Source organism: Rhinoraja longicauda, unplaced genomic scaffold (genome assembly GCF_053455715.1).
Source record: "Rhinoraja longicauda isolate Sanriku21f unplaced genomic scaffold, sRhiLon1.1 Scf000147, whole genome shotgun sequence".
NCBI lineage: Eukaryota > Metazoa > Chordata > Chondrichthyes > Rajiformes > Arhynchobatidae > Rhinoraja > Rhinoraja longicauda.
The window spans coordinates 154,724-167,830 of NW_027601365.1; the positions used below are offsets into that span (position 1 = coordinate 154,724).

At 40.6% G+C, this 13,107-nt stretch overlaps 1 protein-coding gene across 1 annotated transcript in view; it reads left to right on the plus strand.

Annotated features, from left to right (window-relative positions):
* LOC144590171 (progranulin-like) overlaps nucleotides 1–13,107 on the plus strand; it is a 65,233-nt gene that overhangs the window by 17,248 nt on the left and 34,878 nt on the right. The window contains exon 2 of the mRNA XM_078394989.1: nucleotides 12,470–12,613. Within this exon, the coding sequence (XP_078251115.1) occupies nucleotides 12,473–12,613 (141 nt within the window). The 5' untranslated portion in view covers nucleotides 12,470–12,472. The remainder of the gene's footprint in view (nucleotides 1–12,469; nucleotides 12,614–13,107) is intronic.

Below are 13,107 nucleotides of genomic sequence, written 5' to 3' on the forward strand. Positions count from 1 at the left end.
GAGCATTAATAAAAACTGGGATGGATTTAAGTGTCATAGTCACAGAATCAAGCACCATGGAAATAGGCCCTTCGGCCCAACTTTCCCATGCCAACCAAGATGCCCCATCTACACAATATGCAAGCATTAGTCCGATATCCCTCTAAACCTTTCCTATCCACGTAGCTGTCCCAATGTCTTTTAAATGTTGTTATAGTACCTGCCTCAACTACTTTTTCTGGCAACTTGTTCCATATAAGTTACCCCTCTGGTTCCTATTAAATATTTCCCCTTTCGCTTCAACCTACATCCTTGATTCTACTCTTTCACCAAATCTGTTCCCCTCATGATCTTGCGTGCCTCTATAACATTCTTGCTCAGCGTCATGCTCTTCCAATAATAAAGTTCTGGCTTTCCCAGCCTCTTCCTGATAGCTCAGGCCCTCAAGTCATGGCAACATCCTGGTATTTTTTTCTGCACCCTTTCCAGCTTAACAACATCCTGACCAGAACTGAACATTATTCCAAATGCAGCGTCACCAACGTCTTATACAACAGTAACATAACATCACAGCCTCTAAACTTAATATACCCTGTCTGTTGAAGGCCAATGTACTGTAAGCCATCTTGACCACCCTATCTACCTGTGATGCCACTGTGAAGGGGCTATGTACCCGCACTCCTAAATCTCTTTGTTTTACAATGCACTTCAGAGCCCTGACTTTTACTGTGAAGTTCCTGCCTTGTTTTGACTTCCCAAAATGCAACACCTCCCACTTATACCTCAACCCACTTGTCCAACTGATCCTGTTGTAATATTTAGTATAAGAAAATAACTGCAGATGCTGGTACAAATCATATCATATCATATCATATACACACAGCCGGAAGCAGGCCTTTTCGGCCCTCCAAGTCCGTGCCGCCCAGTGATCCCCGTACATTAACACTATCCTACACCCACTAGGGACAATTTATTCACAAAAAGGTATTTATTCACAAAATGCTGGAGTAACTCAGCAGGTCAGGCAGCATCTCAGGAGAGAAGGAATGGGTGACGTTTCGGGTCAAGACCCTTCTTCAGACTGATGTCAGGGGGGCGGGACGAAGGAAGGATATAGGTGGAGACAGGAAGATAGAGGGAGATCTGGGAAGGAGGAGGGGAAGAGAGGGACAGAGGAACTATCTAAAGTTTGAGAAGTCGATGTTCATACCACTGGGCTGCAAGCTGCCCAGGCGAAATATGAGGTGCTGTTCCTCCAATTTCCGGTGGGCCTCACTATGGCACTTGAGGAGGCCCATGACAGAAAGGTCAGACTGAGAGTGGGAGGGGGAGTTGGGGCTTGGCAGGTTGGTGCAGAGAGGCATGGAGGTCAGAATGGAAGGGTTGCAGAGATCTGAGCATTACAGAGCTGAATAAGGTTGGAGATGGAAGAGGCTTTGAAAGCAGTTTTAAATTGTGGGCATTACTGTAGTAGGAACTGGTGTAAATTGAGCAACAGTGTGATGGATGAATTTAACAGTGCAAGTTGGAATACAGACAAAATTTTGGATTGAAGTTTGAAAGGTGGACTGCTGACCAGTGGAGTTGTGTAGAGACTGGATATATCATTTGAATGGGTTGAGAGTGGAGGGGTGAATTGTTTTGCTATTGGAATATTACGCTCATTTTTCGCTTGGGAAGCTTACAATCCATGAATATTGATTTCTCTAACTTTGTAACCTCTACTTTCCCTCTCTCTCTCCGTCCCTCCCCCACCTTAATTCTCCGACTAGTTTCACTGTCCTGAATAATTTTACTGTTTGTATGCCTTGTTGTCACCTTCCCCTTGGCCAACTATGAACCATTCTACATTTCCTTGAGCATTGTCTGCTTCGATCTGTCCTTTTCACACCTTACCCTTCCATATGTCTAGTTTCTTTTCCCCTGACAGTCTGAGAAATGGTCTCGATCCGAAACGTCACCCATTCCTTCACTCCGGAGATGCTGCCTGTCCCAATTTAGACCAATTTTACCTTGTTTTTTTACATTTTGATAGGTGGAATTTGTGAAATACTTGCACTGAAACTTGGTTGTGGAAAGCTTTCTGGTACATTATCGTGTGCATAGAGTCTAGGACACATGAGACGTGATTAGAACCTCACTACCTGAGTGCAGATTCTGAACTGAGAAACTTGTCTGGAATATTTAATTTGATGCTAATTTTGTTAGAAGAAAATGGATGTGAATTGGATGTAGGAAACTAAAAATAGATAATTTTAACTAATGTTGGAGATTATTAATAGTGACTTTAAGTGGTGATCATTAAGTGCCAGAATCTATAATTCTTTGAGTTTAGTTGGTAAGTATCATGGAAGTGCAGTGATTTATGGCCCATTACTGAGCCTCTGGTATCTCAGTACGTGAATTCAAAGTTATACCAAGGCTTTGAGACAAGCTGGATGTCCCGCATTTTGAATGACCTAATTTGGAGTTCAATGTCGTCGGTATCAGAGTAGACCTTGACTGAGTTTCTTCCATCATGTAATTGGTATGTAGTGATCATTTAGTCTTATTTTACTGCAGGTGTTCAGAGGTGATGAAAACAAGAGAATACTTTAGTGTTTCTACTTCATCATGTGGAAAATGTGGCTTGTCTTTCAGACTATTTTGACTCCTTTAAGTAATCAATATGCTTAAGACTTTCATTCAGGCAGTAAACCTCAAAATTAACAGATGCTAGTTTTTTTATAGCTGATGTCTATTCTTGCCAATTTGGCATTTTAAGGAAGTAGGATTTTGGTGTACAATCTGATTACTAACTTCATGACTTGTGTTTAAGAAAAACTACATTTTATTTGGATTTGTGCTATCATTAATGCTGTGTAGGAAAAATTGTTTGATTTGGACTCTGGAGCTAATGTATTAGAGGCTGGTGAAGGGTTGATAAGATGAGGACACTAGGAAGAATAACATTTTGGGGCGTAATGTAAATTGTGGCATTGCCTTGAGTTCTGTCCAAGTGCCAAATATCATATCATATCATATATATATACAGCCGGAAACAGGCCTTTTCGGCCCTCCAAGTCCGTGCCGCCCAGTGATCCCCGTACCTTAACACTATCCTACACCCACTAGGGACAATTTTTACATTTACCCAGCCAATTAACCTACATGTTTGGAGATACTGTATAAACTGGCATGAATCTGAAAAACAAGTATTTTTAATGGGTTTGCACAGAAACTCAGATTGTGGAATTAATTTGCAATTTTAAGGGAACATCAAAAGGCAATTTTTACACAGAAAATGCAGGATGTCAGGCAGTGAACATGGAAGGCTAAAAAGCATTTGTTGTTCATGGATTTATTAGAATAGAGCCGAAAGGAAAAGTCCAAACAAAATGAGTGGTGCCTTGGATATTATAGTACTCAAACATGGAGGGCGCGTGAATAGAAGGCAGTTTATGGAATACTTGGTTTTGGTATATATGTAGCTTCAAATTGTGGGGATGAAGATAGAGCATTAATAAAAACTGGGATGGATTTAAGTGTCATAGTCACAGAATCAAGCACCATGGAAATAGGCCCTTCGGCCCAACTTTCCCATGCCAACCAAGATGCCCCATCTACACAATATGCAAGCATTAGTCCGATATCCCTCTAAACCTTTCCTATCCACGTAGCTGTCCCAATGTCTTTTAAATGTTGTTATAGTACCTGCCTCAACTACTTTTTCTGGCAACTTGTTCCATATAAGTTACCCCTCTGGTTCCTATTAAATATTTCCCCTTTCGCTTCAACCTACATCCTTGATTCTACTCTTTCACCAAATCTGTTCCCCTCATGATCTTGCGTGCCTCTATAACATTCTTGCTCAGCGTCATGCTCTTCCAATAATAAAGTTCTGGCTTTCCCAGCCTCTTCCTGATAGCTCAGGCCCTCAAGTCATGGCAACATCCTGGTATTTTTTTCTGCACCCTTTCCAGCTTAACAACATCCTGACCAGAACTGAACATTATTCCAAATGCAGCGTCACCAACGTCTTATACAACAGTAACATAACATCACAGCCTCTAAACTTAATATACCCTGTCTGTTGAAGGCCAATGTACTGTAAGCCATCTTGACCACCCTATCTACCTGTGATGCCACTGTGAAGGGGCTATGTACCCGCACTCCTAAATCTCTTTGTTTTACAATGCACTTCAGAGCCCTGACTTTTACTGTGAAGTTCCTGCCTTGTTTTGACTTCCCAAAATGCAACACCTCCCACTTATACCTCAACCCACTTGTCCAACTGATCCTGTTGTAATATTTAGTATAAGAAAATAACTGCAGATGCTGGTACAAATCATATCATATCATATCATATACACACAGCCGGAAGCAGGCCTTTTCGGCCCTCCAAGTCCGTGCCGCCCAGTGATCCCCGTACATTAACACTATCCTACACCCACTAGGGACAATTTATTCACAAAAAGGTATTTATTCACAAAATGCTGGAGTAACTCAGCAGGTCAGGCAGCATCTCAGGAGAGAAGGAATGGGTGACGTTTCGGGTCAAGACCCTTCTTCAGACTGATGTCAGGGGGGCGGGACGAAGGAAGGATATAGGTGGAGACAGGAAGATAGAGGGAGATCTGGGAAGGAGGAGGGGAAGAGAGGGACAGAGGAACTATCTAAAGTTTGAGAAGTCGATGTTCATACCACTGGGCTGCAAGCTGCCCAGGCGAAATATGAGGTGCTGTTCCTCCAATTTCCGGTGGGCCTCACTATGGCACTTGAGGAGGCCCATGACAGAAAGGTCAGACTGAGAGTGGGAGGGGGAGTTGGGGCTTGGCAGGTTGGTGCAGAGAGGCATGGAGGTCAGAATGGAAGGGTTGCAGAGATCTGAGCATTACAGAGCTGAATAAGGTTGGAGATGGAAGAGGCTTTGAAAGCAGTTTTAAATTGTGGGCATTACTGTAGTAGGAACTGGTGTAAATTGAGCAACAGTGTGATGGATGAATTTAACAGTGCAAGTTGGAATACAGACAAAATTTTGGATTGAAGTTTGAAAGGTGGACTGCTGACCAGTGGAGTTGTGTAGAGACTGGATATATCATTTGAATGGGTTGAGAGTGGAGGGGTGAATTGTTTTGCTATTGGAATATTACGCTCATTTTTCGCTTGGGAAGCTTACAATCCATGAATATTGATTTCTCTAACTTTGTAACCTCTACTTTCCCTCTCTCTCTCCGTCCCTCCCCCACCTTAATTCTCCGACTAGTTTCACTGTCCTGAATAATTTTACTGTTTGTATGCCTTGTTGTCACCTTCCCCTTGGCCAACTATGAACCATTCTACATTTCCTTGAGCATTGTCTGCTTCGATCTGTCCTTTTCACACCTTACCCTTCCATATGTCTAGTTTCTTTTCCCCTGACAGTCTGAGAAATGGTCTCGATCCGAAACGTCACCCATTCCTTCACTCCGGAGATGCTGCCTGTCCCAATTTAGACCAATTTTACCTTGTTTTTTTACATTTTGATAGGTGGAATTTGTGAAATACTTGCACTGAAACTTGGTTGTGGAAAGCTTTCTGGTACATTATCGTGTGCATAGAGTCTAGGACACATGAGACGTGATTAGAACCTCACTACCTGAGTGCAGATTCTGAACTGAGAAACTTGTCTGGAATATTTAATTTGATGCTAATTTTGTTAGAAGAAAATGGATGTGAATTGGATGTAGGAAACTAAAAATAGATAATTTTAACTAATGTTGGAGATTATTAATAGTGACTTTAAGTGGTGATCATTAAGTGCCAGAATCTATAATTCTTTGAGTTTAGTTGGTAAGTATCATGGAAGTGCAGTGATTTATGGCCCATTACTGAGCCTCTGGTATCTCAGTACGTGAATTCAAAGTTATACCAAGGCTTTGAGACAAGCTGGATGTCCCGCATTTTGAATGACCTAATTTGGAGTTCAATGTCGTCGGTATCAGAGTAGACCTTGACTGAGTTTCTTCCATCATGTAATTGGTATGTAGTGATCATTTAGTCTTATTTTACTGCAGGTGTTCAGAGGTGATGAAAACAAGAGAATACTTTAGTGTTTCTACTTCATCATGTGGAAAATGTGGCTTGTCTTTCAGACTATTTTGACTCCTTTAAGTAATCAATATGCTTAAGACTTTCATTCAGGCAGTAAACCTCAAAATTAACAGATGCTAGTTTTTTTATAGCTGATGTCTATTCTTGCCAATTTGGCATTTTAAGGAAGTAGGATTTTGGTGTACAATCTGATTACTAACTTCATGACTTGTGTTTAAGAAAAACTACATTTTATTTGGATTTGTGCTATCATTAATGCTGTGTAGGAAAAATTGTTTGATTTGGACTCTGGAGCTAATGTATTAGAGGCTGGTGAAGGGTTGATAAGATGAGGACACTAGGAAGAATAACATTTTGGGGCGTAATGTAAATTGTGGCATTGCCTTGAGTTCTGTCCAAGTGCCAAATATCATATCATATCATATATATATACAGCCGGAAACAGGCCTTTTCGGCCCTCCAAGTCCGTGCCGCCCAGTGATCCCCGTACCTTAACACTATCCTACACCCACTAGGGACAATTTTTACATTTACCCAGCCAATTAACCTACATGTTTGGAGATACTGTATAAACTGGCATGAATCTGAAAAACAAGTATTTTTAATGGGTTTGCACAGAAACTCAGATTGTGGAATTAATTTGCAATTTTAAGGGAACATCAAAAGGCAATTTTTACACAGAAAATGCAGGATGTCAGGCAGTGAACATGGAAGGCTAAAAAGCATTTGTTGTTCATGGATTTATTAGAATAGAGCCGAAAGGAAAAGTCCAAACAAAATGAGTGGTGCCTTGGATATTATAGTACTCAAACATGGAGGGCGCGTGAATAGAAGGCAGTTTATGGAATACTTGGTTTTGGTATATATGTAGCTTCAAATTGTGGGGATGAAGATAGAGCATTAATAAAAACTGGGATGGATTTAAGTGTCATAGTCACAGAATCAAGCACCATGGAAATAGGCCCTTCGGCCCAACTTTCCCATGCCAACCAAGATGCCCCATCTACACAATATGCAAGCATTAGTCCGATATCCCTCTAAACCTTTCCTATCCACGTAGCTGTCCCAATGTCTTTTAAATGTTGTTATAGTACCTGCCTCAACTACTTTTTCTGGCAACTTGTTCCATATAAGTTACCCCTCTGGTTCCTATTAAATATTTTTTCTTTCGCTTCAACCTACATCCTTGATTCTACTCTTTCACCAAATCTGTTCCCCTCATGATCTTGCGTGCCTCTATAACATTCTTGCTCAGCGTCATGCTCTTCCAATAATAAAGTTCTGGCTTTCCCAGCCTCTTCCTGATAGCTCAGGCCCTCAAGTCATGGCAACATCCTGGTATTTTTTTCTGCACCCTTTCCAGCTTAACAACATCCTGACCAGAACTGAACATTATTCCAAATGCAGCGTCACCAACGTCTTATACAACAGTAACATAACATCACAGCCTCTAAACTTAATATACCCTGTCTGTTGAAGGCCAATGTACTGTAAGCCATCTTGACCACCCTATCTACCTGTGATGCCACTGTGAAGGGGCTATGTACCCGCACTCCTAAATCTCTTTGTTTTACAATGCACTTCAGAGCCCTGACTTTTACTGTGAAGTTCCTGCCTTGTTTTGACTTCCCAAAATGCAACACCTCCCACTTATACCTCAACCCACTTGTCCAACTGATCCTGTTGTAATATTTAGTATAAGAAAATAACTGCAGATGCTGGTACAAATCGAAGGTATTTATTCACAAAATGCTGGAGTAACTCAGCAGGTCAGGCAGCATCTCAGGAGAGAAGGAATGGGTGACGTTTCGGGTCAAGACCCTTCTTCAGACTGATGTCAGGGGGGCGGGACGAAGGAAGGATATAGGTGGAGACAGGAAGATAGAGGGAGATCTGGGAAGGAGGAGGGGAAGAGAGGGACAGAGGAACTATCTAAAGTTTGAGAAGTCGATGTTCATACCACTGGGCTGCAAGCTGCCCAGGCGAAATATGAGGTGCTGTTCCTCCAATTTCCGGTGGGCCTCACTATGGCACTTGAGGAGGCCCATGACAGAAAGGTCAGACTGAGAGTGGGAGGGGGAGTTGAAGCGCTCAGCCACCGGGAGATCAGTTTGGCCAACGCGGACCGAACGCAGGTGTTGAGCAAAGCTTTGATAATCATCTTCGCTATCTGCAATACTACCCACATTAATATCATCTTCAAACTTATTATTGGTGCATTCTACATTCTCATCTGCATTTTAGAGGTAAACCCATGAGCTGCAATGGGCTGACACTGATCCCTGAGGCACACCACTAGGCATGGGGCTCCAGCTCATAAAACAACCTTCCACCATCACTATCTGCTTTCTTCCATGAAGCCAATTCTCTCACCAGTTGGCTAGCTCTCGCTGTATCTCACGCAATCTGACCTCCCAGAGCCACTAACCATGTAGAATCTTATCAGAAACCTTGCTCAAGACCAAATAAACAACGTTATCAACCTCATCAACCTATTTGGTTACTTAAAACAAAACTCAAATCAGATTTCTAAGATACAATCTCTCATGTACAAAACCATGCTGACTATCCATAATCAGCCCAAATGCACAGATGTGAAGCTCACTAATGTATAGTTCCCAGGCTTTTCCTTACAGCCTTTCCTAAATAGAGGCACAGCATTAGATGCCCTCCAGTCTTCCGGCACTGCACCCATGTATAATGATGATTTGTATTTCTCGGCCTGGGCACTTGCAATTTCTTTAGCTTCCCACAGTGTTCTTGGATATATCTGATCAGGCAATAAGATTTATCTACCTTCATACACCTTAGGATGTCAAACATCTCCTTGACTGCAATCCAAATTGTCCTTGAGACTCTTCCATTAACTGTCCAAAGTTCCCCAGTCTTCATGTCTTTCCCCACAGTAAAAGCATAGGAGAAATACTCATTGGAGACCTTGACCGTCTCCTGCAACTCCACACAGATGACTACTTTGATTTCTGTGGGGCTATAATTACCCTCTTTCCCATAATTTATATACAATCTATTTGGATTATCCTTAATATTATCTGACAGAGCTATCTCCTGCCTCCTTTCTACCCTCATTTCCATGCTCCTCAGTTCCCAAAACTTCTCATTTCCTGGGATTCCTTTGCCAGCTGCCTGTTGGCATCCCAAGCCCTTTTCCTGACCTGAGCCTCAATTTCTCTCGTCATCGGAGGATTTATCTTGCATCAAAGTGAACATTTCTAAGTAATAAAAATTGAAATTGATGGCTGTTAAAGTGTTGTGTTGTATTTGATTAGTACAGGTGTCAGAGGATATGGAGAGAAGGCAGGAGAATGGGGTTAGGAAGGAGAGAGTTCAGCCATGATTGAATGGCAGAGAAAACTTGATGAGCTGAATAGCCTAATTCTGCTCCTATCATTTATGATCTTATGAATTGATGGCCAAAAGATAGCCCTTGTGTGAATTTGAAAGTGTAGGTGGAAGTAATTATGTAAAAAAAGAATTTGCGTATCTTTAGAGTACCTTCACTTTTACCCTGGAGACCAAACATTTTTTGGTACATAACCATATGAAGTGGGTAATTGGTACATTTTTTAAATTGCTAACAAAAGTAACATTGATTTTGCTCAAGGTCTTGAATGATATTGGCTTTACCATCAGTGTTCTTGGGTATTTATATTTAATGTATCTATGTTGGTAAATGCAATCCTTGCCAGTGCTTTCAACATTGAATGGATTTAGTAAAGCAAAAAGGACAGATAATTCTAAAAGCTTCGTTTTTTTTAATCGATTGGACCTCAGAGAAAGGGGAAATGTAGGACCTGACTAAATGTATCTGGCTTGTGTTGAGTGTATTTTCTGTTGAATCATTGGTTAGGTTGGGCTGTGCCAGGCTGGCTCTGTACTTTAAGCAGCCTATCCTGATCTGGATAGTATTAGTGCCTGGTCATTAGTTGGTGTTTCATCAAGCTATGGTTTAAAAACAAGTTGAGGGTAAATTGCATGAGATTTTGGGGTGGCTTAGTCAAAAAGGTAACTACTGAACATTTTGGGCATTGACAATTGATGTCTGGGCTGATGTTGATGAATAATGTCGAGTTCCAGGATGTTTGGAGGCCAGAATTGGAGAAGCACAGATAGAGTAAATGAATGCAGATGCTAGTTAACAAAAAAGGTCAAAGTGCTGGAGTAACTCAGTGGGTCAGGCAACATCTCTGGAGAACATGGATTGGTGATGTTTCTGGTTGGGTCTGAAGAATGGTCCTGACCTAAAATGTTTCCTATCAATGTTCTCCTGAGATGCTGTCTGACCCGCTGAGTTACTCTCGCACTTTATTTCATTTTTATAATGAATGAATGTAGGACCAGAATAGTTCAAGTTGGCGGGAGGTTGAGGCCGTGGAATGACTGAAATGATGATAAGATTATTCAACCGACTCTGCATTGCTTAGCCAGAAAGCGTTATAGGATAATGAACATCGTTATGAATTAGTAGATTTTAGGATAATAATTGGCATAAGCAACTAATATTTGATAACCCTTATTGAAGCCAGTCAACAATGAATGGCAGGTACAACAACAAATGGTCAGACCATGGTCATGTTCTTAAAGGTAGACAAGTTCAAAATATTGTTATTTTAACAGTATTTTGAACTTGACTGGCTTCACTGGAATAAGTTTTGGAGATGAGCAAGAGAAAGTGAGGTGTGATTGGTTGTAATCAGTGAGTATGTGCAAAGTTTTAGATTTTACTGAAGACCATGTAGATAAGTTAATTGGCAGGATTGGTCCCTGGTAGACACCACAAGGAAGAAAGGACCTTCATTTACTTAGCACCTTTCAGCACTGTTCCTTTTTAACATCCTCCTTAACTAGATACTGAAATTGTCTCCATCTGTGGATTTACTGCTTTCTTTTGTCATGTTTTCCCTTTTAGTCAATACTTTCTTTGGTTAGCCATGGTTGATTCATCTGTCCCATAATATATTTCCTCATTTGGATATATTTTTGCTATGTATTAATGCTTGCTAACCTGCTTGCTAACCTGATTGCTTGAGTCATCCTCAACCACTGTAATTCCATTTGATTTAACTTGAATAGTTGTTTCTGACCCAAGTTCCTTGGATTGCCAATAACTACAAACCCAACTGGGTCCAGTCACAAATACCACAGTTATCAGAGCAGGTCTGGATATTTTGCCCTGAGCGATTTGTCTTGACGTCCTATCTAGAAACCAACCTTCTATTGACTCCATCTGAATTTAAAAGAGAGTTAGATAGAGCTCTAGGGGCTAGTGGATAAGGGGAGAAGGCAGGCACAGGTTACATAACTTCCGCTGCCTCAAACGCAAGAAGAAGAAGAATCATACTAAGTATCATATGTTGCTGTGCAGGCTGATACAGAACTCTCTCAAAGCTTTAAGATGTGCATTATAGGCTGTTTAATTGTTCTTCCCTGATCTTGTACATGTCCAGCATTAGAAGCTTGCAACTCACAAATCAAAGGGAAGAGCCTTAATGTTTTGACCTGTTGCATTGACTCCACTTTGAGCTTGGTCACAGCTCCAATTTTGGTAGCTAATTTTGCAGACCAATGCCAAATGCAGTTCTGTATCATGCTGCATGTCAATGCTTGATCTCATTGAGCAACAAATTATTAAGGCAAAAGAATTGCTTCCTGAAGTCAAATGCTGTGGTGTCGGCATGTTAAACTTTTCGTTTTAGTATCTCTTGTATGTTTTGGTAATGTGTTTTCTAATGTATTGACAAAGGTTTTCTTTTGATGATGCATCTTCCAAAAATGATGTTTCCCATTAACAAAACATAATACAATGACTTTTAAGCTCTTTTTGATAAATTATTGATTCTGCCACAGCCAGGTGTTTTCTAGTATATCTGCATTCTTTATCCCAATGACTCTTCTGTCTTGTGTAAAACCTAAACAGCAACTGTGATTAAATGACATTTCAGCTGGGCCTAAATTTGTTCTTATAAAACATGTTTCCAATGGACATCTCTGAGCAGGAGGAATCCTAGACTCTCCCCTTGTTTCCATAGTCAATATTGCCCATTATCTGTGAACTGCATTTTCATCGAACTTCTGAATAAATGGATTCGAATGGATACTAACTCGGGTATTTCTGAATTGAGCAAAGACCCATAAAGCTGGTTATGTTTTGAGTAGAATGAAGGGGAAGTAGTTTGATTCAGTATTTGTAGTGAGTAGTCAAAGTACCTTTTAGAGAAGGTGAATGCTCCTAAATGATACTTTCCTGATTGAAATAAATTTGCTCAACTAACGTGATTAAATTTGCGCAGTTGCATAATACTCATTTGAGAAAGTATTTTCAATATGAAGTATCCAGTTTATGTATAAGCAGATAAAGGCATTATCCACTCAATTTGTGCACTTTTCTGTTCTGTTTTAGGTGATGATTCCAAAGTTTCTGCTCCTATGCCTGGCTGCTGGCCTGGCTTCTGCCATCACTTGTCCAGATGGGGAAGTTTGTGACGATGGTGACACCTGCTGTAAGCATTCAGACGGAACATACGGCTGCTGTCCTTTACCTAATGTAAGTTCACTTGTTGCTCTTTAATAAATTGCTTCCAGTGACTTATCAGGGTTTGCCACTCACGTTGAAATGCTTGAGGTAATTTTCTACAAATTCTGTTAACGTTTTTGCCCCTCTAAAGAAACTGGCAGAATTTTGGAATGGTTCAAAGAGTAATTGATGCTAGATCATTTGTTAATCTCAACTCTACTCAATAGTTAATTGGTTCTGAGGGAAGAAATTCCACCTTTTGTCTGACATTTTCCACAGTAATATTTAATCACAAAATAGCCTTAGCTGAGAAATTTGAGATTTTCACTCCTGGGCTTTATATATTTGTTTCCAAAACCCAGATAACTTTTGCTTGCCTATTTTAGCTTTCCTTAATGTGAATAAACTTAATAATGCCAGTGCATTCATCTTGAGTTTACATATTTGCTTTCATTCCACTCGTCTTTTTCTTTACCCAAGAGTCAGTTTTAAGAATATTTTGTATATCGAAGTGTAAAACATGC